The sequence below is a fragment of the Gopherus evgoodei genome, chromosome 11 (assembly GCF_007399415.2).
Source record: "Gopherus evgoodei ecotype Sinaloan lineage chromosome 11, rGopEvg1_v1.p, whole genome shotgun sequence".
Classification (NCBI taxonomy): domain Eukaryota; kingdom Metazoa; phylum Chordata; order Testudines; family Testudinidae; genus Gopherus; species Gopherus evgoodei.
Window position 1 is genome coordinate 23,704,380 of NC_044332.1, and position 25,088 is coordinate 23,729,467.

General features: G+C 45.6%; 1 protein-coding gene across 2 annotated transcripts in view; it reads left to right on the forward strand.

The window, feature by feature from the left end:
• The window catches only part of BOLL (boule homolog, RNA binding protein), a 102,232-nt gene that overhangs the window by 28,783 nt on the left and 48,361 nt on the right, over positions 1 to 25,088 (forward strand). For both annotated transcript variants that reach the window (XM_030581065.1, XM_030581067.1), the window contains exons 6-9: positions 334 to 409; positions 4,852 to 4,979; positions 9,168 to 9,239; positions 21,116 to 21,163. In XM_030581065.1, coding sequence (XP_030436925.1) covers positions 334 to 409; positions 4,852 to 4,979; positions 9,168 to 9,239; positions 21,116 to 21,163 — 324 coding nt within the window. The remainder of the gene's footprint in view (positions 1 to 333; positions 410 to 4,851; positions 4,980 to 9,167; positions 9,240 to 21,115; positions 21,164 to 25,088) is intronic.

The following is a 25,088-nucleotide window of genomic DNA, read 5'->3' on the forward strand; positions in this document are numbered from 1 at the left end:
AGTAAAACTGGCATTTTTACTAGCAATTATTTATGTCTCTGGTCAGGAAACTCCATTAGTGTTCAGAAGTAAATTTTAGTGAGCATTTGCCCAAATCACAATAAGCACCATGTACACATTGGAGCACAATTGGTAATTTTTGCAAAATGAAGCCAAGGACTTAGATAGTAAAAGTGTTGGTTTTTTAGTACTTGAGATACACTATCAGAGATCTGAAAGAAGCTTGTTGGGTGTGTTCACTATCATCTACTTCTAGTTTTATTTTCATTAGTTATATGCACCTAAAAATAAAAAGTAAAAGTACTGAATATTAAGTGTTTTTCTTTGTTTTAGGCTGAAAAACTTAATTATAAGGATAAGAAACTGAATATTGGTCCAGCAATAAGAAAACAACAAGTAGGGATTTCTCGTATGTATTTTCACTATATTCTTTAGCTGCATGTGATATAAATAGAACTCTTTTAACCAAAAATGTCTGTGTTGAACCTGTACTGTACTAATCCAGAGCATTGAATATGATTAGAATAGTCAACGGGTGGAAGCACTGGCATACTAACAAAAACGTCAAAAGTACCAGATTTCCAGGCACCATCCTTTAACCCTTACAATATGTTCCTTTATACATTGCATGGAAGGGATCCAAAGGATGAAGATTGTACCCACTTGAATGTGGAATGGAATTTGACTCTTTGGTATGGCGGAATGTGACTCTGGTATGGCAGTATGCCCCTTCCTAACTGTCACAAACCCTTATGGTGACAGACCCTCAAAGCTAAAGACGAATGTGTTTTAACTGCAGGAAAAGAGTATGTGACAGTCTGCTGTATACAGCATTTTCCTATTGGAAACAGGGCACATGTTATATTGACATGCTACATACGTTGCTCTAAGGAACATTAACTCCCCATGTGTGCTGTGTGAAGCCATGTTCAAAGGTCAGTAGCTGTTGAAGTATAACCAGTGGTAGCACAGCAGTGGATTCCGATGTGCTGGAAGTGGCCAGAGCCATGATGAGGCAGCAGTGATAAGCGGTTTAAGGATGACAAGAATTGAGAGTGTATTCATCCTACAGCCACGCTGAAGAAGACTTAGACAAGATAATATATTGTAGGAGGCACATGTTCCTTTCATCTATCCCAGAGGTTGCACCTAACAGAGGCAGGGACAGTCTCTGGGTAAAGCCAGGGATCCATGAGGTTTAGGTCATTTATAGAAGAGGCTCATTGGAATATGTGTGTTTAGATATCCATGCCACCTGCCTATTCTCTAGTGTCACCTGTCCCATATTGCTACAGGGATGATACAGTGCTGCTTCAGTTGTTCAGAAACTTTTCAAAAAAGCTTTGATGGTAGGTGGTCCCTTTTTGTACATTTTTACTTGAGCAGGAAGATATTTCTATACCTGATATTGTTGTGATATGTCAGCAAAAAGAAAGCCAATGTAGTTTTGGGCTTGCATACCCAAAAGGCACCATGTTATGGAACAGGAGGTCCCTTTCTGTGTTCCTCTGGAGCAAACACATTTGAAATATTCCATTTGCTTGTGTGCACTGTATTACCAAAAATATCAGACAAAGGAGCGTGGGGGGGGTAGAGAAAATTGACAAATACAATTAGGAATCTAGAAGAACTGACCTTATGAGAGAAGATAATTATTATGAATACCCTAACTAAGCTTTGACTAAGGGTTAGTGTGGTGTTTGATAATAGCCTACAAATATCTGAAAAGTGAAAACACAAGTTAAGAGACCAGCTACTTAGGGCAGTGGAGGGCTATAACCATCAGCAAAAGAATGCAATTTAGAAGTGGAAAATTTAGGCTGAATATCAGAAATAAATATCAGAGATTGAAATCTGTTGGGGTGTGGGATGGTCTCATAAGAGAAGTAACAAAAGCCACATTGCTTGAAATATTTTTAAATTGACTGGATGTTGTACTAATATATGTATCATAGCATAGGGAATACTGAATTGGCAGGGGATGGAATAAGCTTTCACTGTCTTTAGTTTCTGTGAATGTATAGTTGGTCTCCTACAAGTTTGGGTTGTCTATATTTTTGCCTGCAGGACTGGCCAATTTAACTGATACGAAAATACAAACTTCCAGGATTGCTGGATTGTCAACTAGTTATTTTTCCACCTTTATTTCTGACTTCGATAATAGCATTTGCTGAGGAATTGTTTAGTTCCCCTTTCTTATATTTTGCCTCTTCAAATGTTTCTAATACTGGGGTTGTGGTTTGTGATGCTTAGTTAATGACTAGTTTCATTTTGACCTGAATAGACAGCTTTGAAGTGTTCAGGAATTTATTTTCTTATGTCAAAAGATTATTCATAATAAATACTTTGTTATGAACCATTTTTAGGTACTGTTAACTAGAGCTAATTGAAAAACTAAATTTTAATTAAAACTTGATTTTTTATATTTAAAATGGGTGAAAAATTGTCGACATTAGGAATTTGGAAATTTTTCAACCAGTTCTAACGTTAAGATTGTTGAGATTTAATGCAAAATAACATTAAAATACTTATATGCTTATCCAAAATTGAATCCCTGTTTCTTTAGTTTCCATTTTTGAAGTTTGGGGAAGACTTTGAAAAGGTACTGATGAAGTGTCCTGTCAAAGAGTGTGAATCCATAGATGAAAGGCTTAGCTTACCCAGGACAGCCATATGTCAGTACCTTTGCATTGTAATTGCTTTTATCTATTTTACAGAGTTTTGTTTTAGAAACTAAATTGAGTATAAAACATATTGTTCTTCTCTAAGGCCCTCTGTGTGTTATATCTTGTGGGTTTGGCACCTCCTGGTATTGAGCTGCTGAACTGCCTTGAAAAGCTATTTCCATTGAGTGTACACAAGAATGACATCATCACCCTACCCTATATAGTGGAGTACACATCCTAACTGACTCAGCTTCTTCACTGCCACTGCAGAGAGCAGACGGAACTCACCATGTCCTGTCCTCAGGACTAGACTACCTTATAACCTTTTCTTGTAAGTCTGTAGTTAGTATTGTTTAGTGTAGTGTAGTTAGTTAATTTTAGAATAGTGTAAGTAGTCTTCCCTTGTCCTCTCTCTGGGCTCCTTTACCAGAACCATGACAGGTCTTGAGCCCTGTGAGGGCTTCAAGAGGTGCTCCTCTTGTCTGGGGTATTCCTGAGTCTGATGCCCACATCCAGTCTCATCTGTTTTTGAGAAAAGCCAACTTTCTTACCATTGCCATGCCTTTACTCCCCAGGCCAGAAGGGAGAGAGACTTGAAGCTCCAGACTCATCTCGCCTCAGAACATGTACAGCCTGAAACTCTGGCAGGCCCATGACAGGTGTCAAGACCATGATCAATCCTGAGGTCCTCTCCTGTGGGACAAACCCTTCTACTTGGGTTTCTGTGCCATCTTCCTCCAAAGGCACAATCTGGGATCTACTTGGCTCCATAAAGGGAGAGACTCCCTCAGCCACCAATGCTCAGTCCTGTCAGTTCTGTGGCATCAAAATCAGTTTATGGCACAACACTAAAAACTGAACTATCACTGTGGCATAAGGCTTGAAAAGTCCCAGGTCAAACCCTTCATCCAGCACCACTGTCCTCTCTGCCAGTCCTATATTGAACATGTCCTCCAGCACCAATACATCAGTCATGGCACCACAGGACTCCTCCAGGAAATCAAAACAGGAAGCACTTCTCCCCGCTATAGGGCCCCAAACAAAAGAATAGGAGGAAGTATCATCTTTTTCCTCTCTCTTACTCTCTAATACAGGAGTATTTTGGAAAAGTTTTTATGATATAGCTGTCTCTTCAACACACATCTCCAGTGACAGACCACAGCACCAGTCAGCCTGGACGTGTCACTACAATAGATCCCAAGAATCCCTTCTCTCTCCCAGTGCCTCAGTGGGGGACCATCACTGAGGCTACTATCCATTTCCCCACATGCTTTTCCACCACTTGACTCTGCTTCTGTACCTACCTCTCTGATTCAAATAAGCAGTTGTCTCAGAGTAGCTTTGACACCATTGGAGATGATTTTGAAGGCTCCTCAAGTTGACATCAGGACATTGGACCACTTCCCTCTCCTTAAATGCAGGCTTAAGGGACATTTAGCTGTCAGGCATATTAAACACAGATCAGTATTTTCTGGTCGTACTGTTTCCTTGTTCCTGAAAGGTATGACCAATGTTTTTCCTTCTACAAGGGAGCCTCCTCTATTCTTGGGGCTTAAATCTTGCTCTGATTAAACTCATGGATCCTCCCTTTGAGCCACTTAAGAAAATGTCTTTGGTGTATCTGTATCTAAAGACAGCTTTTCTTAAAGCCGTCACCTCTGCCAAGAGAGCTGGAGAATTGATGCATTAATGGCCAGACAACCATATGCTTAGGTGCATAAGAACCAGGTGATTGTGAGGCCCAGTCTTAGCTACATGTAATTTTATCTGCATAATGGGGACATTAGAAGGGCACTGTGTTTACATAGAGAGTACCAAAGCCTTTAGAAAATCCAATTGACTATTATAGCCTATGGTGAAAGATGTCAGAGACAGCTTATTAGCAAACAAAAGGTGTCACAGTGGATAAAAAGATAGAACTATGTTACATCTTAGCTGGAAGCATAGTTCCCGCCAAGGATTTAAAAATCCACTCCACCAGAGCTATTGCAGCATCTGTGGTTTGTTTGAGACACATTCCTGTTACAGAGAGATGCAGAGCAGCAACATGGAGTTGATATATAGAGTATAAAATGTGTTATATGTTGGGCAACTAAAACGTGCATTGGAATTTTCTATTACTTCACTTGTTTTAAAAGTTGCAAGTTTGCTTAATTTTAATTTCAACCGTCATTGTTTATTTTAGGATCTAGCATAATGCCAGCAGCTGGAACAATGTACTTGACCACTTCAACTGGATATCCTTATACTTATCACAATGGAGTAGCTTATTTTCATACTCCTGAAGTTACATCTGTTCCACAGCCATGGCCTGTAAGTAATATCTGAAAGATTATAATCTGAGAATACTGCATATGTCTCACAACTGGCTTGTTGGTAAGAGTCTGTCCCATGAAGCTTGTTTCCTTTTGCTTCTTTCTTGTATTTTCCATGTTTTCTTCTTTCCTCTCTCCTTGTTATACAAAATAGATAAAACTCTGAAGAAAATTAATTACTACTGTGAAACTTGCTAACTGTGCATTATCTTTGATTGTAGGAAGTATTTTTATAGCTGTGTCGGTCTCAGGATATGAAAGAGACAAGGTGGGTGAGGCAATATCTTTTATTGGACCAACTTCTGCTGGTGAGAGAAATAAGCTCTTGAGCTTACACAGAGCTTTTCTTCAGGTATGGGAAACGTACTCAGTGTGTCCCAGCTAAATACAAGGTGGAACAGATTGCTTAGCATAAGTATATTTCACATACACATATTTCAAGGGACCATTCAAGGTGAAGTGGCCCCTTAACACCTCTTCACTCCTAGGGGGGATTGAAGGGGGAAAAAACTGGGGGAGGTTGTGGGTTATAGATTGTTGGAATATACCATAAATCCAGTGTTTCAATTTGGTCCATGATTTTTAGTGTCTAGCAAAGTTATGTTTAGTGGATTGGGTGAGGTACTTCATATGTTGTGATAGGCAAGTATAAGACCCATAGATCTTGAAAGGCATTGATTGGGTTGTTGATCATCATAGTAGTGAAGATATGTCTATAGGTTTTGCATCTGTTGTTCTGGCAGAGTGTGTGCCACTTTCAGTTGGTGTGTCCTAGTCTCTGTGGAGCTTGCTTCAGATGATGAGCATAGAGAGATTGGGGAGTTGTTTGAAGGCCAGAAGAGGTGGTTGGGAAAGATTTCTTTCAGGATGTGGTCCTCATCTAATATGGGTTGTAATTAATTGTTTGGTGTTATCCTGTAAGGCTTCCATTGTGGGGTGGTAAGTGCCAACTAAAAATCAGGGACTGAACTGAGACCCTGGATATACAGCTTATTACAACAATCTATAACTCACTAACCCTACCCTACCCTCCCTCCCCCCACACACTTTTTTCCTCTCCTTTCCCCCAGTAGGTGAACAACCACCAACATTGCCAGCTAGTGGTCAGGTGGAGGGTGAGCAGATTGTCTACTCATTGAAAATATCATCCTGTCCTTCAGCCTCCCTACTCTGCTGCCTGCCCACCCCACACCCCCACCCCCAGCGGCTCCAGGGGAGATCTTACAGCAGCGCTGCTGTAAGATCTCTAGTATAGACACAACCTCTGAGTATGTTTCCCAGACCTGACAAAGAGTGCTGTGTTAGCTCAAAAGCTTATCTCTTTCACCAACAGAAATTAGTCCAATAAAAGATATTACCTTACCTGCCTAGTCTCTCATGATGTTTGATGGCAGCTAAAGGAACAGGCTGCTTTTCTGACTATAACTGCATCATATAATGTAATTAATGTGTCTGTTAGGAGGTAACTGCAGTTAACACATGATTGTTAGTACAGGCTTCATAGATCCTGTTGAATAATACAAACTTTTACATTATGTTAATGCTTTTACCTTTGCCTAGAGAATCTGTGACTTTAAAAATGCATAATATTACAAAAAAGTATATGAAGTTTAAATTCTCACTTCATTTGGCCTCACCTATTTTTTTTAAATATAGTATAAAGGATGAGACATTATAGAGCAGAAAGAAATTCATAACAGAGAACTATGTAGAAATGTTGTGAAGGGTTTTGGCTGTCAGAGCAAAGAATTGGAACTTAGGACTACTGGGTTTTGTGAGAACATGCAGTCACAATCTAGACCAGTTTCTGGTCCAGTTTCTGAATAGACTCCAGTCTGTTGTGACCACTGAATTCTAAATGCTAATAAACTCCCTAAGTTCGAGTAGTGACTGATCACTGTACCTAGCTTTGGATCTCTCAAACTCACTTCCCAGACCCAGTGTATAACACTCTTCTTGGGCAGTGAGACCTTATAATGTGGCCACCTAGACCCAGGAGCGGCACCAGGTTTTTGGCGCCCTAGGCAGGGGTCCTTCTGCGCTTCCGGTCGTTGGCAGCAATTCTGTGGCGGGGCAGGGGGTCCTTCCACTCTCCCAGTCTTCGGGGCACTTCGGCGGCAGGTCCCGGAGCGAGTGAAGGACCCGCCGCAGAATTGCCGTCGAAGACCCGGAGCGTGGAAGGACCCCCCGCTGCCGAATTGCCACCAAGGGTGGCAAAATGCCGCCCCCTAAATCCTGGTGCCCTAGGCGACTGCCTAGGTCGCCTAAATGGAAGCACCGGCCCTGCCTAGACCCCAGAACCGGTGTGCACACTTTTCCCCCAGCGTCTACCTACCTGGCAGTGTGAGCTTTTCTTACACACACACACACACACACACACACACACACACACACACACACACACACACACACTTTACTCTTAAAAGGCACAAGAGAATTACGGATCTATGGAAAATAAATTCCTGAATGCAGTGCCCTCAGTGCGGTCTTTTGTTTCTGGCAATGAAATGGTTTTCCTTTGCTTAAAGGATATTCCTCTTTTTAAAACAGCCTTTTCTACCTTTTCTGTCCTTGTTTTTCCACTGGGTATTTTCCATGCTCTTTCCCGCTGTCAGCTTCTGGGCAGAAAGTTCAAAGTCAGTTGCCCTGCTGATAGCAAACCCGTCGTTCCCTCAGGAGAGGGACTTTCAATGCTGATGGCTCTGTCGTAGCCTTCCTACTATGTGTCAAGTTCCTAATACCATAATGAATATTTCAGGCCACAGTAAAGGTTACATTCAAAATGGAAGATGAAATATAACAGTGTTCACAAAAAATGGAATTCATAAATTGCCACAAACATATCCCCCAGTCTGTCTCACATCCATTTTAGAATTGGTGTATTGTTTTGGGAAGAGGATAAATGGTGGTAGATCAAGTGCTGGTTTTAAACAGGGAAGGGCAGGCACCTTTCTTTCAACCCCAAAAGACAGATATTTTATCTTTACCAAAAAGCTGCATTGGAAAGATGTCCTGGGAAGAAACTTACAGATTACACAGAGTTTACTGTTGGATTCTGTCCTTTAGACATCATGGTTATGTCTACACTGGAGTTAAAAACTCGCATCTGGCCTATGCCAGCTCACTTGGGCTTAAGGGGCTGTTTAATTATAGTGTACATGTTCACGTTCAAGCGAGAGCCCAGGCTCTGGGATTCTGCGAAGTGGGAGGGTCCCAGAGATCAGGTTCCAGCCTGTTCCCAAACATCTTCTCCACAATTAAACAGCCTCTTAGCTTGAGCCCCAGAAGCCCGAGTCAGATGACATGAGCCAGACACAGGTTTTTAACTGCCATGTAGACGTACCCTTTGTGTTGAGCACCTGGGCATTGATTACCTTGGTGGTGACTACCTCAAGCTGTAGTGCCTCAAATCTGGCCTTCCCAGTACATTGATGTTGGTTCTTCTGGTGCTGAGGGTATGTCTAAACAGCAAAGAAAAACCTATGGTTGGCGTGTGCCAGCTGACATGGACTCATGGGGATGTTTCACTGCTGTTTAGACATCTGGGCGTGGGCTGGAGCCCAGGCTCTAGGACCTTGCGAGGTGAGAGGGTTCCAGAGCTTGGCCTGCAGCCTGAGTCTGGAAGTCTACATAGTAATGAAACAGGCCCACAGCCTGAGCCCGATGAGAACATGTCAGCTGGCACGGGTGAGCTGCAGATTTTTCTTTGCTGTGTAGACATACTCTGTGTCCTTTAGTATCAGGGCCCTCAATTATTTCAACCTTCTGGACTTTGGTACAATATATTCCATTATTCCAGAGTCTTCCAGCAGATTTTGTGTTTTGTGGAAAGAATTTAAATTAGGTTTGAGGTTGCACTCCCTTTCATATCCACAGGATTGGATGGGGGTGTGTGTGGGAATTTGAGGATATAGGGTATGTGAGCAGTCCCAATGGACACTGCTTTCAAGAAAGTTCTTAGTTCATGTGCCTAGGCTATGTGCTTTATCTGCAGTGTGGATCCTTGCAAGTGATCATCTTAAAGAATCATAGTTACTGTAAGTAACCATTCTGTAGAAATTATTTTGTTTTTAAAATGGTAAGTTGTATAGCATATAGTACTTAAGGTGTATGTTTTAGTAAAAGTAACAGTTCCTGAGATTAATATATTAAAATTTCTAATTTATCTTTTTTTTTTCTTTTAAAGTCACGGTCCATTTCCAGTTCCCCTGTAATGATAGCTCAACCTGTTTATCATCAACCTACATATCCTTACCAGGTAAAAGTTAGAAAACTGGTATATCATTTCATAGCCTGAGGTGGTTCTTTGAGTGATGTCCCTGTGGGTGTTCCACTTTCGGTGATTGCACACTCTGCGCTTCTAGTCGGAGAATTTCAACAGCAGTATCTGGCTGGGCTGCACATGTGCTCTCCCTGTCTCTTGCCTGTCATGGCAGTTGATTAGCACTGTGCAGCCACCCCTCCCCCCCGCCGCCCCTCCTTCCCGCCAGCTCATTTCCTTCTCAGCCGCCCTTGGTCCGAGTCAGAGCTCCAGCAGTGCCTTCACTTGCTTTACCTCAGATATGCTTGTTAGCAGTTTTTTTATATAAAGTTAGATTAGTGTTATTAGTACATTTAGATTAGTTAGTTAAGACTTTCTATTTTTCTTCTCCCTGTATAAAAAAAAAATATTTTTTAACTTCATCCTGTCATGGGGATATGCCATTTGAAATGCCAGGATCTCCTGGATTTAAATGCATCTCCTGCCATGAAGCAATTTCTATCTCTGATGAACACTCACAATGCGTCAGGTGGCTGTGGGAAACATATGTACCCCAAACATGCGCTCATTGCTATAATCTGAAGACCCGCACAAGGAAGATAAGGGACCTAAAACGTAAGCTTATTCTCGTGGAGAAGTCCCTTCATCCCAGGCATGCAAATTTCTCCCAGTGACCAGTCACTGAAGGTGGCTTTTGACAGATCCTCCTTCTCTGCTTCATGTGGGAGGGACCTGTCTTTTAAGACCTGCAAAAAGGAAAGCTTCCACTCCTCCTACCAAAACTGCATCTAAAAAGAAGCATTCCCCGGCTCACTCTACTGCATTGGTACCGACCACGCTGCAGCAAAGTACCTATGAGTTAGCAGGGACTTCTGGTACTGTGGGTACTGTTAAAGCCACAGACCCTAAGCGGCCAGGCTCCAAAAAGGAAGGCAGAGAAAAGACTGCCCTTTCCTCTACGGCACAGGTGGCAACAACAAAATCCTCCCTAGCGAGTGCCTCTGCAGTTTCTAAGGCATTGGGGCCACCTCCTGGCTCTCTCCTGCACATCACTAATGCATCAACACTGAAGCCTCCTAAGTTCCTCCTGCAGGCAACATCGGCACCTATCCCCCTGGCACCGCACTATCTCCCGGTACTGCAACAAATGCAAGTGCCTCCTCCAGTACCAAGAATGCAGCAGTTCTTTGCACCTAAGGACCTGACAGTGAGCCTGTAACTTGAGTCCCTTCTCCTCTGTACTGATATTGCATCCACCACTGCATCTGCCCCCCCCAATCCAGTGAGGAGGGCGAGGCGGGGGAACTTTCTTCATTTCAGCATTCCTCACCCGTGCAGACCAGTATCAGATCTGAGCCACGAGAGCATGCTAGACACCATCCCAGACATACAGCGATGGTATGGACACTCATGGGGACACCAACCTGTGCCTTGCCGACCACAATGGTCATTCTGGGACCCATGGGCAGCATACAGGCAATATTTTCCCAAGCCACCAAGCAGCAGGAAAATGTATAGACACCTCTCACCAAAACCAGTAGTTCCACCTGATGTCTTCCAAGAACAGACTTTTGAGCAAACAGAGCAGGAGTTAGACCAGGAGGCCATTCCTGTGACTGACTTGTCTCCCTCATGTGACAAGACTTATCATGCCTCTGTCCCCTACTACTGGAGACAATTTCAAACAGTTTCAGGGACTGTTTAAAATAGTAGCTAACACACTTCAAATCCTCTTGAAGAGGTTACCAAATCTCAGCCCAAGCTCTTGAACATATTCCACTCATCAACATCTTCCAAGATTCCCTTGCCATTATGGAGCCCATCATAACCATCTGGAAAACCCGCACCAGAATCCAACCTACGTGTAAGAGGACGGAGAAAAAGTATTATGTCCCTTCACAGGGTCTAGAATTTTTATTTTCAAGCCCCCAAATTCTCCCATGGTGGATGCTGTTAACAAAAGAGGTAGGACATTATTCCATGTCCACAACTTATGATAACGAGTGAAAAAAGCTGGATTTACTTGGCCGCAGAACCTACTCATCGGCAACATTACGGTTTAGAATTGCCAGTTATGAAGCTCTCCTGGCAAAATATGATCACATGACTTACTGAAAATTAGCAGACTTTATTGAACTTATACCAGGGGAAAAGAGAGAGCAGTTTACATTGCTCATTTCTAAAGACCACTGTATAGCTTGAACAGCCCTTCAGGCATCATTGGACTCTGATGACTCGGCGGCGAGTATCATTGCAACTGATGGGCCTCCTGGTTTCACCTGTTAGAGTTTCCAAGAGAGGTGCAATCTACAGTAAAGGACCTTCCTTCTGAGGGTCAGAAGCTGTTTGCCAGCGAGATTGACGAGTCACTTCACTCCTTAAAGGACTCGAGAGCCGCTCTTAGATCTCTAGGCATCTATACATCTGCAACAAAATGCAAATAAGGCAGATATTATACATTATAAAGCCCTAGACAGGCTCCATACACACAGAACCGGAGACCGTATTATCCTCAAAGATGTAGGCAAACACCACCCAAACGATCAAATTTTTCACAGTCCTCCACGTCACAGCAACCAATCTCCAAACACCAAATTTGAAGGTTTGGTTGAGGGCTTGACAGACCTCCCGCAACTATTATTGCTAACTCCACACTGCACGAACCGTCTTACAGACCGGCTGGTACCATTCTACCCATTTTGGCGTACTGTCACTTCTGACAAATGGGTACTAGAGATCATCAAGACCAGCTGCTCCATCCAGTTCCTCTCCTTACCCAACCTCCCTCCCCATCCCTCTTCAGGGACCCTTCTCACAGGTCATTCTAGAGACAGGAAATAGAATACCTCCTGCATCTAGGCATGGTAGAACCAGTGCTGGTACAACACAGAGGAAAGGGCTTTTATTCCCATTATTTTTTAACACAAAAGAAGTCTGGGGAATGGACATCCATTCTTGACCTCAGGAAACTAAATAAATTTGTCAAAACACCATGTTTCAGGATGGTTACTTTAGCAACAATAATTCCTGCTCTGGAACGAGCGGATTGATTTTCAGCCCTTGACCTACAAGATGCATATTTTCACATCACTGTGTACCCAGCACACAAGCTATTCCTCTGATTTGTACTGAGACAGGACCACTTCCAATACACTCTTCCACTGTCCCTACCCTTTGGCCTTTCCACAGCCACCTCGAGTGTTTTCCAAAGTGCTAGCAGGTGGCGACCAACCTATGCAAGCAAGGGGTCATGATCTACCCATATTTAGATGATTGTCTAATCAAGGCTTACACTCAAGAAGAAGCCATCGAAGCCACGCAAAAGACAATGTCACTTTTCACAGATCTCAGTCTATAAATAAACCTTCAAAAGTCAATGCTAACACCAGTTCAACAACTGGACTTTATAGGGACCCCACCTAGACTCTATATAGGCAAAAGGATCATTACCACCTCAGAGATTCGTCACCCTGACATACTTGATCGATACCATGGTACACAGTCCACAAGTGTCTGCCAGGACCTGCCTTCATCTACTAGGTCACATGGTGGTGACCACATATGTCGTAAATCATGCCAGACTATGCATGCGCTGCCTGCAAGCTTGGCTCAGGACAGTGTACATTCTATACAAACAAAGACTGACCAAACTCCTAAGCATGCCAGTGAAGGTCAAGGACTCTTTACAATTGTGGACTTGCCCGCACAGCATTCCCCCCCAAATGATAATTACAATGGACGCCTCCCTCCTGGGTTGGGTGCCCATTTAAAACAGCCTCACAGCACAGGTCAGGTGGTCTTCGGAATCAATTCTCCACATCAACATTCTGGAACTGTGAACAGTTCGCAAGGCCTATGCGCACTTCATGCCTCTAATCAAAAACAAAACCATGCAGATCATGACGGACAATGTGGCCTGCATATTCCATATAAACAAACAGGGAGGAGCAAGATCGCACTCCCTATACACAGAGGCCATAAAGTTATGGACATGGTGCATCCGACAGAACATCAACATGTCAGTCACCTACCTACAAGGATCTCAGACCATCACAACCGACACGCTAAGCCAAAAGTTCTCGCACAACCATGAGTGGGAAATAAACACCTCAGTGATCCAGAACATATTTCAGCTATGGGGGTTCCCCTCGGTAGACCTATTTGCCATGAGCCAGAACAGCAAACTTCCAACATTTTGCTTCAGAGCAGGTCTGGGACCAAAATCCAGAGGAAATGCTTTTTTCATCTGATCTGACGCACCTCTTCTGCATGCCTTCCCTCCCATCTCGCCAATGCCCGGAGTCATACACAAGATCAGATATGTTCTTCTTTGAGAGTTGTTCATGTCCATTCAAAGTAGGTGTGCGCGCGCTGCGTGCACGCCAGCCGGAAAATTTTCCCTTAGCAGCATCTGTAGGGTCGGCCTGGGAGCCCCCTGGAGTGGCGCCACCACGACGCCCTATAAAGGGGTCCGCCAACCCTCCACCCCCTCAGTTCCTTCTTACCGCCAATGACGGCTAGCTGGAACTTCTCTTGCGTAGCAAGTTGGCAGTATCCTATCCTTACTATTTAGTCCGTGTATTCAGTCATATTATACTTAGTTAGACAGATCTTTGTATATAGTTTTTCGTAGTTGGGGGTCCCCCCCCCAGAGTCTTCGTCACTCGCTAGGGCATGCCTGGGTCCCCCGGGTTCAAACTCTGCAAGGACTGCGGGAAATTCATGCCCAAGAGTGACCCGCACTCTGCGTGTTTGAGGTGCCTCGGAGAGAGTCATCCAAAGGACCGGTGCTCTATCTGTAGAAGCTTCCACCCGCGAACTCTTAAGGACAGGGCTCAAAAACTTAGAGTCCTCCTGATGGAGGCGGCCCTGCGACCACCCTCGGACCCAGAACCGGCCGAGGTGGGGCCCAGCATGTCATCCTTGGTGCGGAGTGCCCTGGCACCGACATCAGGACTTAGGCTCCAGCCCAAGACGGCACCGGATGGAGTCGGGTCATAGGAAGTCGGCCTCAGTGCGGCACCGCTCACCTTTGCTGGTGCCCTCCAAGAAAAAGAAGCTGGTGAGGGAATCGGTCACCCCACCAGGATCTGAGGGCGACGCCGTCTGCAGGTGTAAGCGGACAGGCTGAGGCTACAGCCCTCCGCGGTTCTGTCGACTCCTGCACTGCAGAGAGGGCGGTTGAGTCCGGACCAGCCTAACTCCCCGGACCTCAGCGGGGACATAAGCCCCCCATTGATGCCGGAGGCGTTCGAGGCAGCCTCAGACCTAATGGGCCTCCCAGCACCGGCCTCCCCGCATCGTAGGGAGTTGCCTACTGTGGTCTATCCACCAGTACAGTCTAGAGGCAAGCCGGCCATGCTGTCGCCTCCCTCCCCGCACTGCGCTGTGAAGGCAGCACCGGACCAGAGGAAAGGTTTCCCGCCGCCTCCGCATCGCTCTCCTTCGGCACCGGGTGCTGCTCCTCCCAGGTCCTCATACTCAGAGACCTCAGACTCAGAGGCAGACCCCTATTGCTCCAGCTGGTTGCGGAGCAGGAGATCGGTTTCGGGAGTGAGCCACTAACGTTACCCGCAGTGGTAGCAACAATGGCAGCTGCCCTCGCAGTGGCCGTTTTGGACTCCCTGGGCCTACCATCAGTCGGTAGTCCAGGCTTTTGGCCCTCCGTCACGGTCGGCTTCGATGTCCTCGACATTTGGTGACCCCAGCGCAGCTGCCTCCCCCACCGGCACCATCGCCGGGCACCGGTGTGCTATTGTCAAGTTCAGCACCCCCTAACTGGACAGTGACACCAATAGCGGCTCCAGTTTGGGCTCCTCCGGCACAGCACGATACACCAAGTCGCTCACTGGTGACCCCAGTACCGGCTGCGGTGCCGCATTTAGACTCGGAACCGACACTGCAGCCTCAATACCATGTGCCGCAGGACTCCTAGGGCCGCATGCACTGGAGGAAGGGCCGCTCCATGTAATCTCCTCATCGTCCTCCCCGGACAAGACAGTCTTGGGCACGGCTGCGGCACCGGCCCTAGAGGACACTTGAATCCTCCAACAATTGCTTCGGCGAGCAGCTCAAAGCCTCGCAATCCAAGCAGAGGAGTTCGAGGTGGACGCAGACCCTGTAGTGGACATTCTGGCCCCCTCAGGGCCATCCAGGGTGGTCCTCCTGCTGATAAAGACTATAGCGGATATGTCCCACACCCTATGGCAAACACCAGCCTCATTGGTCCCTATTGCCAAGAGGACGGAGCGGCGCTACTTTGTCCCCTCTAAAGGGCACGAACACCTATACACCGACCCTCCCCCTGACTCCCTAGTAGAAGATGTGGCTAACCAGTGGGAGCATCAAGGGTTTCAGGGCTTGACACTGAAGAGCAGGGATGCAAAAAGACTTGAGCTCTTCGGTAGAAAGCTGTACTCCACGGGGGGTCTCCAACTCCGCATTGCCAATCAACAGGCAATAGTAAGCCGATATGGCCACAACACCTGTTCGGCCACGTCGAAGTTTGCGAACCTCCTTCCCCAAGACTCGAGATCAGAGTTTTCGGCCCTAGTGGAGGAGGGCAAACTGATCTCTTGAGCCTCCCTCCAGGCCGCCTTAGATGCGGCGGACTCAGCCTCTTGCACCCTGGCCACGGGCCTGGTCATGCGGCGGGGAGCCTGGCTCCAGGTCTCGGGCCTGCCCTATGAGGTCCAGCAGACAATTCAAGACCTCCCCTTCGAAGGGCAGTTGCTGTTTTCGGAGAAAATGGACAAAGGTCTCCATAGCTTAAAGGACCCGAGGGCCACGCTTCGCTGGGTGGGCTTGCAAACCCCCGCGACCCAGTGCAGACAATTTAGGCCGCAGGCGGCCCCTCACCCATACCAGCCACACTCTCGCCAGGAGCTGGGGTGCAGGTGGAGCAGAAATGGCAGGAGGCATCACCAGCGCCACCCCTCCAGCCAGGCGTCTAGCTAATCCAGACCACCATCTGGGCCTAGACCCCCTATCTGATGGTACGGTCGAGGACGACCTACCGATAGAGACTCTGGATCCTTCCACCCCTATCTTTGGGTCACTTCTACCGTGCCTGGTCCCGAATTACATCGGACAAATGGGTGCTCCGCACGGTAGAGAGGGGATATTCTATCCAGTTCTCCTCTCTTGCGCCCCACCAACCCCTCTCCCTGTCCCTCTTCAGGGCCCCTTCTCACAAGCAACTTCTAATTCAAGAAGTGAAGTCCCTCACGGAGGCCGGGGCAGTGGAGGAAGTTCCGCGGGAGCTCAGGAGCAAAGGCTTCTACTCCCGGTATTTCTTAATACCGAAGGCAAAAGGGGGCCTGAGACCCATCCTAGACTTGCGGCGGCTGAACAAGTTTGTGTGAAAACGCAAGTTCCGCATGGTCTCCCTGTCCTCGATCATCCCCTCCCTGGATCCAGAAGATTGGTATGCCACTCTCAACTTAAAGGACACCTATTTCCACATTGCCATAATTCCACGGCACCGTCGGTACCTCAGATTCATCGTGGCCAACGTCCATCTACAGTTCACAGTGCTCCCATTCGGCCTGTCGGCTGCTCCCAGGGTCTTCACGAATTGCATGGCAGTAGTGGCGGCCTTCCTGCGCAGGCGGGGCATCCAGATATTCTCTTACCTGGACGACTGGCTCATAAAGGGCCGCTCCAAGGAGCGGATGGAGACCCAGGTGTTGTTCATCAGGCGGACCTTTCTCGATCTTGGCCTCCTCTTGAACGAAGCCAAATCCACCCTGTCTCCGACGCAACAAATAGAGTTCATAGGAGCGGTTCTGGACTTCACCCACGCCAAAGCGTACCTGCCAGAGTCTAGGTTCCGTGCAATTTCCGAGCTCATCCTCGGACTACACCGCACCCCGGTTACCACAGCACGAGTTTGCCTCCAGCTGTTGAGCCACATGGCCATGTGCACCTATGTGGTTGTCCATGCCAGACTCCGGCTTCGCCCGCTGCAGTCCTGGTTGTCGACAGTTTATCGCCCGGTCAGGGATCCCCTGGACTCAGTGGTGTCTGTTCCCTGCTTGGTGCTGAGCTCGCTACGGTAGTGGCTCAACCCGCGGGAAGTCTGCATGGGTGTTCCCTTTGCTGCCCCGCAACCCTCCCTCTCCCTGGTGATGGACGCCTCGGATCGAGGTTGGGGAGCGCACCTGGGACGCCTCAAGACGCAGGGCTTGTGGTCGCCGGAGGACCTCGAGTTGCATATCAATGTCAGGTAGCTGAGAGCGGTCCGCCTGGCGTGGTTGGCCTTCCGGTCTCAGCTGGCCGGCAGGTGCGTTTCAGTCCTTTCGGACAACACGGCGGCAGTTTTTTATATCAACAGACGGAGGTGCACGCTCCTCTCCCCTCTGCAGGGAAGCCCTCACGCTGTGGGATTTCTGCATTCACAATGCCACTCACCTGACAGTGTTCTATCTTCCGAGGGAGCAGAAAGGTTTGGCAGACACTCTCAGCCGCTCATTCCAGGGTCACGAGTGGTCCCTCCAATGGGATGTGATGGACTCAATCTTCCAGCTCTGAGGCTTTCCCTGGTTAGACCTGTTTGCTTCAAGGGAAAACAGGAAGTGCTGACGGTTTTGCTCCCTCCTGGGCCGCAGTCGGGGGTCTCTGTCGGATGCCTTCCTACAGACCTGGGAGGACGGTCTACTCTATGCCTTCCCTCCGATCCCCCTGATACACAGGGCGCTTTTAAAGATTCGCAGGGATCACGCCAAGGTAATCCTAATAGCTCCGGCGTGGCCGCGCCAGCATTGGTACATGTCACTCCTGCACATCTCAGTTCAGGCCCCTGACGCTGCCTTTACTCCCGGACCTGATCACGCAGGACCGGGGCTCCCTCCACCATCTGAACCTCGAGTCCCTTCACCTCACAGCCTGGATGCTCCATGGCTGAACCTGGTGGAATTGCAGTGCTCCCAGCAGGTCAGGCAGGTGCTGCTAGGTAGCAGGAAACCGTCCACCAGGGCCACCTACCTGGCTAAATGGAAGCGCTTCTCCATATGGTCAGGTCAGCAGGGTCACAACCCGCTGGGGGTACCAATTCCCGCTATCCTTGACTGTTTGCTTCACCTAAGACAACTGGGCCTCTCCCTTTCCTCCATTCGCGCTCACTTGGCGGCCATATCCGCTTTTCATCCGGAAGAGGGGGTTGCCTCGGTGTTTGCGAACCTGATAGTTGGGCGTTTCCTCAAGGGTATGGACAGTCTCTTCCCTCATGTGCGTCAGCCGACCCCTGCTTGGGACCTGAATCTGGTCCTCTCCATCCTCTCGGGGCCTCCCTTTGAGCCTCTGGCTTCATGCTCCCTGCTTTACCTATCGTATAAGACTGCCTTCCTGGTGGCAATCACCTCGGCCCGACGGATGTTGGAGCTTCGAGCGTTAACATCTGAGCCTCCGTACACAGTCTTCTGCAAGGACAAGGTCCAACTTAGACCTCATCCGGCTTTCCTACCAAAGGTCGTATCGCAGTTCCACATGGGCCAAGATATCTTTCTCCCGGTGTTTTATCTGAAACCACACACCTCCAGCTACACTCCCTGGATGTCCGCAGGAACTTGGCTTTTTACATAGAGCGTACCAAACCTTTCAGACACTTGACCCAGCTCTTGGTTGCAGTGGCAGAAAGGATGAAGGGGCTCCCGGTCTCCTCTCAGTGAATCTCTTCGTGGATCGCTACCTGCATCCGGGAATGCTACCGCATAGCTAAGACCCCTGTCCCTCCGGTCACTAGGGCGCAGGCCTCCTCTGTGGCTTTCCTGGCTCAGGTTCCGACTCAGGAAATTTGTAGAGCGGCCACGTGGTCCTCCATCCACACGTTCTCGTCTCACTATGCCATCACGCACCAGGTGAGGAATGACGCAGCCTTCGGGCTTGCAGTTCTCCAGTCAGCAGTGATCTCCGACTCCACCTCCTAAGATTAGCCTTGTGAGTCACCCACTTTGAATGAACATGAACAACCATTCGAAGAAGAAAAAACAGTTACCCACCTTTTAGTAACTGTTGTTCTTTGAGATGTGTTGTTCATGTCCATTCCAACACCCACCCTCCTGCCCCTCTGTCGGAGTGTCGGCAAGAAGGAACTGAGGGGGTGGAGGATTGGCGGGCCCGTTTATAGGGCGCCGTGGTGGCACCACTCCAGGGGGCGCCCGGGCCAACCCTACGGATGCTGCTAAGGGAAAATCTTCTGACTGGCTTGCACATGGCGTGCACACACCTACTTTGAATGGACATGAACAACACATCTCGAAGAACAACAGTTACTAAAAGGTGGGTAACCATTTTATCAAGCCAAAGTCATCCTGATAGCTCCAGCATGGTCTAGGTAAACATGGTATCCATACCTAAAATAGATGTCAGTAAGTCCACCGCAAGTCCTTCCACTCTTTCTAAATCTCCTCTCTCAGGACGCAGGCCAAAATCTGCACCAGAACCTGGAGACGCTCCATCTGAGAGCTTGACTTCTCAGTGGCTCCAAGGCAAGAAGATGATCTGCGTCAAAGAAGTTAAGGATATCTTGCTAAACAGTAAAGCCAGTTACACATTTGACATACCTCCATAAATGGAAGAGATTCCACATGTGGGGCCTAAACAAACAAATCAAAGCCACCAATTCTACCCTGCCCGTAGTCTTGGACTATATACTTTACCATAAGAAATCAGATGTCTCAGTGAATTCATTAAGAGTACGCCTGGCAGCAATTACAACCTTCCACCACAAGGTGGATGGCTTTTCGGTCTTTGCACACTCAACTACTAAAAGATTCCATGACCTCTACCCAGAGCCCCAATTCCTCCGTGGGACCTCACCCCAGTGCTTCAATCTCTGATGACTGCCCCATTCGAACCTCTGGTTACATGTTCACTACTACATCTTTCCACGAAAGTAACCTTTCTTGTAGTCATCACGTCAGCGAGGCGAGTCAGAGAAATAGGGGCCCTGATGGTAGATCCACCATCTACAATTTTTCTTAAGAATAAAGGTCACTCTGAGACCTCACACTAAATTCTTACCTAAAGTCCCTTCTTCATTCCACCTCAACCAACCTGTCTATCTTCCCATATTATTCCCTAAACCTTATAAGGACAGGCAAGAGGCAGATGTCAGAAGGGCACTAGCCTTTTATCTAAAATAGACCAAGTCTTTCAGAAAAACTTCTAAGCTGTTACTCTCCACCACGGAACACTCTAAAGGCAAACTCATCTCTAAGCAGAGACTTTCCAAATGGATTTCAGGTTTCATCCAGCTCTGCTGCCATCAACTTGGGCTACAATCCCCCTCACAGGTCAGAATACACTCCACAAGAGCAGCAGCCACATCAGTAGCCTTCTTGAATGACGTGCCTATTAATGTCATATTATTCCCGGGGGAAATCTGCGCTCTGTGGGGTGCACAGAATTCATACCTTCTGCAGATTTCTTGGCTCCCTCGCAGAAAAATGGGGGAGCAAAGAAATGTGCTTTAACATTGCCAGTGAAGATTGTAAATGACAGTAACGAAATCCTCAACTAGTAAGGTCTGTGTGCTTTCTTGCTTTTTTTCCTGTGCCAGAGAGGCACAATAGAGTTAAATTACAGCTCAGGATCTATTTTACATATCCATTTTAAAAAAATGCAGAACAATGATTAGCAAAACTATATGACTTTCATGTGTGAAAGTCTGAGCAATTTAAAGCAACAGTCTTCTTTACAGAATACCAAACACCAAAATAAAAGTAATGTAATTTAAATGAAATGAAAATCATTTATAACTAGAATGCAGGGTCTGTTTTATTTTCAAAATAACTTATTTGAAAGGTCTGTGTTTTCCATATAAGAATGTTTGAATTATGAAATCATAAACTATCTTATTTTTATGAACCTAGGCACCTGCACAGTGTCTTTCAGGTCAGTGGCAATGGAGTGTTCCACAGGTAAATATATTCTATAATTGCAGCATTTGGTCATTGTTTTCATTGTCTGAATGCACAGTATGCTTTTTCAGTTTTTAAATAATTTGTCCATAATTCAGTTGATGAAATTATATCTCCCAAATCAGTTAATCAGCACTGTTCAGGTTAATATTGTTTGCTATATCTCAGTAATGCAATCATGCAGTGTTTCCTGGCACAATAGAAGGGATATAGTACAATTTAATAAAATATCACATCCAGTTTGTTTATTCACGTAATATTTCTCTACCACAAGAGAGCTTTGTCCAGCTTGTAGTTCTCTAGTCTATATGGATGGGAAGTCTACTTGGGGAATCTTGCCATCCAAGGGATTTTGAATCTGAACTCAAAGGGAACTTTAAGTTCCTGAAACACAGGGCAATTAGACATGCTGTGGTTAGTCTAATAGCAGTGGCCTCTGTCACCATTTGGCCCACCCGTAGACCTGGTCTGCATTACAAACTTAGGTTGATGTAACTGCATCGCTGAGGGGTGTGGAAAAAGGAGCAACCTAGTTACACCAACCGAACTCCCATGTAGACAGTGTTATGTCAATGGAAGGGCTTCTCCAGTCAACATAGCTACCGCCTCTTGGGGAGGTGGAGTACCTAGGCCAGTGGGAGAGCTTCTCATGTCAGTGTGTGTAGCATCTTCACTAAGCTACATCAGCACAGTTGCACTGCTGACATAGCTTCAAACGCTTGTGGAGGTGGTTTTATTATGCCAATGGGAAAGCTCTCTTCCATCAGCATCAAGTGGCTACATGAGCGATCTTACAGCAGTGCAGCTGCATCAATACAGCTGTGCCGCTGTAAACTCGCCAGTGTAGACATGGCCACGCACCTCTTAAAAGGCACAAGGGAGTTACAGACCTATGGAAAACAAAAAAACACCTGAAGGTAATCTTTTTCAGTGTTATCTCACCCTACTTTGTGGATCTTGAGTTTGGTCCAAGACCTTTAAGGGGAGGTAAAGTCCCTGCTGCCTCCAATTTCTGTTTTGGGGTCTTTTGTTTCCATTGAAGAAATGGCTTCCTTTTCCTCAAGAGCATGTCCTTTTAAAACAGCCCCTCAGCATCTTGTCTGTCCCTGCTCTTCTATTAGGGGATTGAGCATAGAAAATATGTTCTGCACATCAACATCCTAGAACTCAGGGCAGTCAGATATGCCTGTCTCCAGTTTCTACCATTGATTAGGGCAAATACATACAGGTCATGATGGACAACATGTCATGCATGTTCTATATCAACTGACAAAGAGGGGCAAGATCCCCCTCCCTGTGTGCCGAAGCTGTCAAAGTTTTGGAATTGGTGCATATGCAATAAGATCATCATCACAGCAGCTTACCTCACAAGCGATCAGAATGTAACTGCAGATACCCTCAGCAGACACTTTTCTCAAGACCACAAGTGGGAAATAAATTCCATTGTACTCAACTACGTATTTTGGCAATAGGGCATCCCTTAGATAGATCTGTTCTCCATGGCCAGAAACAAGAAACTTGCTCAGTTCTGCTCCAGAGGTTGGCCTGGGTCTCCAGTCCTTGTGGCGATGTCTTTCACTTTCTATGCATTCCCTCCGACTCCTCTAATATCCAAAGTTCTGCTCAAGATAGAGGAGGACAAAGTCAGAGTTATTCTAAGAGTTGCACCCTGACCCAGACAGACAACGTTTCCTTACCCTCATAAAGCTGATCATTCTCTTGACTGCTCCTTATCTTCTTTCCCAAAAAGACAGGAAGATCATTTACCCCAGTCTCAGAGTGCTTCACCTCAAAGCATGGATACTCAGTTATTTGCGGGTTTAGAAACAGTCTGTTCAGAGGGAGTAAAAAGAGTACTATTACATAGCAGGAAACAGTCTACGCACTACACTTACTCACAAAAATGGACAAGATTTTGCTGCTGGTGTGACCTAAAGTACATTCCACCAGCAACCTCATAGCTGTCAGATATACTGGACTACATCCTGAACTAAAATACTCAGGTTTGTTGTTGAGCTTTGTTAGGGTCCACCTGGCAGCCATCACAGCTTTCCACTCTCCAGTAGAGAGTTATTCCGTGTTTGCTCACTCAACTACAATGAGATTGCTTAGGAGTCAGAAATCTCTTCCCACAAGTCAAATGTCCTATGCTGATTTGGAATCCAAACTTGGTCCTTAACTTGAGGACACTGTTCGAGCCACTGACTACCTGTTTGCGCCTCTGTTTGTCCGTGAAAATGGCATTTCTGGTAGCCATCATGTCAAGCCGGCAAGTTAGGGAAATAGGGGCCCTTATGGCATACTCTCCTTTCACTATATTTTTCAAAGACCACACTCCAAGCTCTTAATAAAAGCATCTTCAGAATTCCACATTAACCTCCACCTTCCATTTTTTTACCATACACCTCAGCTGGATAAGAAGCACTGTTATACACACTCAATGTTAGGCAAAACTGAAAACATTTTATATCTTTTCTTAGTTTATCTGAAGTTTTTTTGCGGGGCTATGCGTGAGGTATTTTTTTATACTGTGTCAATGATTTGTTTTATGATTGGGCCGTGTTAACAAAACCCCAAAATTATTCATCATATCTTATTGCTTAAGATGAACTGAAAAAACTATATAATAAATAAAATCTTCTCAATGCCCTGATCCTTCATCAGGATCAGTAAGCATGGATACCTGCGCTTTTATGGAGTACAGTATAGGCATAGGAGTTTGTGCTTATATGTATTTTTGTGTGTGCAAAGTTAGATTTGTTCCAATTCTGAAAACTTTCACCCATGTAATTAAAGATTAAGAAGACTGGATACTTAGTTTAGCACCACAGACTTACACAATGCTTGACAAACTAAGCAAGATTGTTAATTTATAGATACATGAAGTATTATTTTACATGAGATATTAGGAGGATAGAATTATAGTTTTGCATACATAAGTGCATTGTGAGTGGTTCTATGCTAAAAATTTAAAATGAATTTGTTGTTAGGCTGTAGAATCTACTGTTTGATAAGGTAGTAATTGCATTCCTAGGAAATGCAACCTTAACTAAGTTAATTACATTTTTTTGTGGAGGGGGTTTCCTTTTGTTTTTTAAATGTGTGAGAGGATAAAATTTACTTGTTCTCTGAAGAGCTGTGGTGGTAAATTTGAGGACTAAACTAAATTTAGTCATTATAGTGTGGAACGCAGGAATGTTCATCCTGCTTTAAGTGTAAATCTCAACACAATTTTACCTTACAAAGTCTTTATCAATACTTACATAATATCATAAAAGATTAACAGAATGCATGGGTAGACCTACAAATTACAAATGAATATATTTTAAAAACAAAATACTTGAAAATTGCTTTATTTCCTAGTTAAATGCCACAACTGGTGATGAGGTTTCTGTATTTTTATTGTAGGAATTTATGATGTCACAAATACACAAAGCAATATTTCCTCTTCTACTTTAGTTATTTATTTATTTTTTGTCAACTATTGCAGGTAAAACAAAACTATCCTATTTTTGCAGGGATTTAAAAAAAACGACCTTTCAATTTGCTTTTATAATGTATTTATAAATGTATTAAGTTTATATATGTTTTCAGTTATGGATTTGGAATTTTAAACAACTTTATATTTTAGTTACTTTTAAAAGTACATCAGTTCACTTTTAATATGCTTAGAAAACTTCCTTACTCTCTCCTGCTTTCTGATTTTTGTATTTTTTCTTTTTTCTTTTCTACCAAATTGCCCTGGGATTAAAATGTTAAAGCAACACCGTCAATTTTAAAATTGAGACTTGTGTTTGCAAGCTTTTGACTTTTTCTTTTACAGTAGTATCTAAGATTACTATAACTGAGTGAGAATTTTTTTTTAATTTTTACAGTTTGTTGACTGAGTGCTTTTGACAGAACTTCATGTAAAATCATCTTAATT